We start from the raw sequence: 3,070 nt of genomic DNA, 5'->3' as shown, positions 1-3,070 counted from the left end.
AGGGAAAGTGGAAGGAAGACAACAGCTCACAAAAGGCTCGGTCACTGATCCAGCAGAAGAGGGCGAGGGTCCACCAGAGGCCTGAGAAGAGACCCAGCTTAAACACACGCACGTTGTCACACCTGCGTGGGGGAGGCAGAGAACATTACTGTCCGTCCAAGTCATCACATCTCCCCAACCCCAAATGGATTTCCTACAAAACACAGTCACTCCACAGTCTCATGGGTATAAATATCAGAGGTATGCACACAGATGGCTCACAAAGACATTCTTCCCACCCAGGCCTGTCCCAGCTCCAGAGTCTGTACTCAACTACCTGCTTGCCACGTGCACACCGATGTCTAATACAGACCTAAGTGTAGCATGTCTGTAACACAACCCCAATCTTTTCCCTGCCCGACCCTACTCCTCTCCCCATCTTGTTTTTCACAAGCCCCACATCCAGACAAGCAGTTCTACCTTCAAATACATCCACAACCTGCCTTCTTCCCATCACCTCCATCTGGGCCCACGCCACCATCATCTCATCCACAGCCTCCTTCCATTCTTGCCCCTACAGTCAGTTCTCAGCACACAAGTCAACATCTTCCCTTGACGAGAGGAAAAGACAAGGGACTCACAGTGGCCTCCAGCCCCACATGCATGGGCTTCCCCTCTCGTCACATCCTCTCCTACGGGCTTTCCCCCCTCGACGCCACTACTAAAGCCCCTGCAGGATCCATGCTGCTGTGATCTGGACAATGGTTTATCCTCAAGGTTCCACATTTTGGAATTTGGTCCTAGTGAGTGGTGACTGGATGTCCCCCAGAAATGCATGTGTTGGGACTAGATAGTATTGTGAAGTTAAGTGTCCTGGAGTAGGGCTCTGGGGTGTGGGTAATGTCATTAGGGTAGGGCCTCTGGGCTGAGTTCTGGTGATGTCTGTAAGCAGAGGGAATAACAACAGGATGGCAGAGAAAGAGTCAGAGAGAGAAGGCCATACGAATACCAACCACATTGCATTCCGCTCAAAGTTCTGCTTTCCACCATTTTAGGATGCTTTAGGACTTCCGAAGCACCAGACCTGGGACCTGCTAAACTGTACTTTTATAAATTCACCAGTCTCAGGTATTTCCATTAGCAATGTAATAACAAACTAAGACCTGCTATTCCTCAAATGTCCAGGTATGTTCCAGTAAGGCCTCTGCAATTGCTGATCCCCTGCCTGAGATGCCCTTCCCTCAGCTACCCACATGGCTTACCATCTTTAGGTCTTTGCTCAAATGTCATTCCATAAGTCCTTTCCTGACCACTGTTTTTAACAATTACAACTCCCGTCTCCACTCTCAAGCAACCTTCTCTATTACCTCCTTCCCTCCTTTAATTTTCTCTGTAGTGACTCTAACCCCTCAGGCACCCTCTACATCTTGATTTATTTATTTGTTTACGGTAACTTATCTCCCCAGCCCTTGAACCAGTGCCAGACACAGAAAAGGCTCTCAATAGTTGCTGAGAGAAGGAGGAGTTCTTGCACACACTGGAACAAAATGCACAAAACAAACCCTAACTTTGGAAAGGGAATTTCAATGACTGTTTTCTGTCCTTGTTATGGAATTGCTCTTAGGTGGGTCATTTCTAGCCCTGAGGAAGAAGGCTCAGAGGCATCTAGTGGCTGCAGGTCCTTCTAACCCTTCCCTCAGGATCTCCGTCCCTTGGTGGATCACTCATTGATCAGTCAAGATCTCTTATAAAACCCAGAACTAGGGACCAGCAAGTGGTGTAGTGGTTGGGGCACTGGACATTCCCACATGGCCAACCACAGTTTGAGTCCTGGACTAGGTGGCATGCTTTCTCACTTCCTCCCTCTCTCTCTCTAGCTGATCAAACTGGAAAATAATAATAATAAATAGTTAAAAGAAAAAAGAAAAGAAAACCCAGAGCCCACTACAATATCTGCATCTGAAAAGAAGTTTAATTGATATCTGTTGAACAAACAAGATGGTGTCAAAACCTAACTGTCAGGACCAGCAGATGGCGTAACGGTTATGTCACTGAACTTTCCCATAGTCAACCACGGTTCAAGTCCTGGACCAGGTGGCTTGAAGAGTACACTGGGCACGTGTGTGTGTGCCCAAGATCCCAAGAGGAGAACAGAGGAGAAGGGATTATGGTGTGGCCATCTCCCCTGGGAGGGTGATTTCTTGCTTTCTGTCTCTCCATCTCTCTCTGTTTTTCCAGTGAGCACATACAACCTATAGCAAAAATCTCTCTTCAAAGCAAAACAAAAAACCCTAAATGGCTAGTTCCTTTCCAGGTACCTGACAGAAACATAAGCAAAAACATCAACAAAGATGGAAGAAAAGAGCAAGCTCAGAAAGATGTGCTTAAAACACAAACCAAAATGCTCTTTGGTAGGAGGGCTAAATGAATCCCTTAAAAATTTTTTTTTGAAGAATTAATAGAAGCCCATGACATGGGAAACTACATTCCCATTCAGCAACTAACAGAAATCAATATTTCTACTCTCCCCTTTCTCTTCCCCACACTCTCTGGGAGGACTCACTGTCAGGCCATTGCTCTCTCACAAGGAGCTCCTCCCTTGATGCTTGGCCCACCTTCTCTTCAGTTCTCAGTACCAATCCTTTCCCAAACAGGCTTTCCTGGACACACACCCCCTACCATCTCAGGAAGGCCTTCATGTACTGTACTTTCTCATAGTGCACTGCCAGTTTCCTTCGTAACACTTCCCAAAGTTGAAATTATGCATTTATTTGTATAATTGTTTAATGCCTAGAAAGCCAGAAAGAGTAGAAACTATAACTACTGTATTTACCAATATATTCTCAATCTCTAGCAATAGTGCCTGGCCCAAAACAGGTGTCAAACAAATGCATGCTGGGTGGATAGATAAACTATGACATCAAAGGAGAATTTTAATTTAACTGCTTTGACTTAGGCAGAATTATCATTCCAGGTTTTTGCAATAGGATGCATGTGCTCACCAGAGAAAGACAGAGACAGTGAGAAAGAAAGAGAAAAATCACTGCGCCACCCCACCACCACCCGGGGGGGGGGGCGATGGCTAGGCCTC

General features: G+C 46.3%; 1 protein-coding gene across 4 annotated transcripts in view; it reads right to left on the bottom strand.

Annotated features, from left to right (window-relative positions):
• ACER2 (alkaline ceramidase 2) overlaps positions 1-3,070 on the bottom strand; it is a 64,227-nt gene that overhangs the window by 7,727 nt on the left and 53,430 nt on the right. For all 4 annotated transcript variants that reach the window (XM_027771250.1, XM_027771247.1, XM_027771245.1 and 1 more), the window contains one exon: positions 4-122. In XM_027771250.1, the coding sequence (XP_027627051.1) occupies positions 4-122 (119 nt within the window). The remainder of the gene's footprint in view (positions 1-3; positions 123-3,070) is intronic.

This window comes from Tupaia chinensis, unplaced genomic scaffold (assembly GCF_000334495.1).
Source record: "Tupaia chinensis unplaced genomic scaffold, TupChi_1.0 Scaffold000029_1, whole genome shotgun sequence".
In the NCBI taxonomy this organism is placed as follows: Eukaryota; Metazoa; Chordata; class Mammalia; order Scandentia; family Tupaiidae; genus Tupaia; species Tupaia belangeri.
Note: the sequence above shows the minus strand (reverse complement) of the source record. Positions and strands in the feature narration are given on the sequence as shown.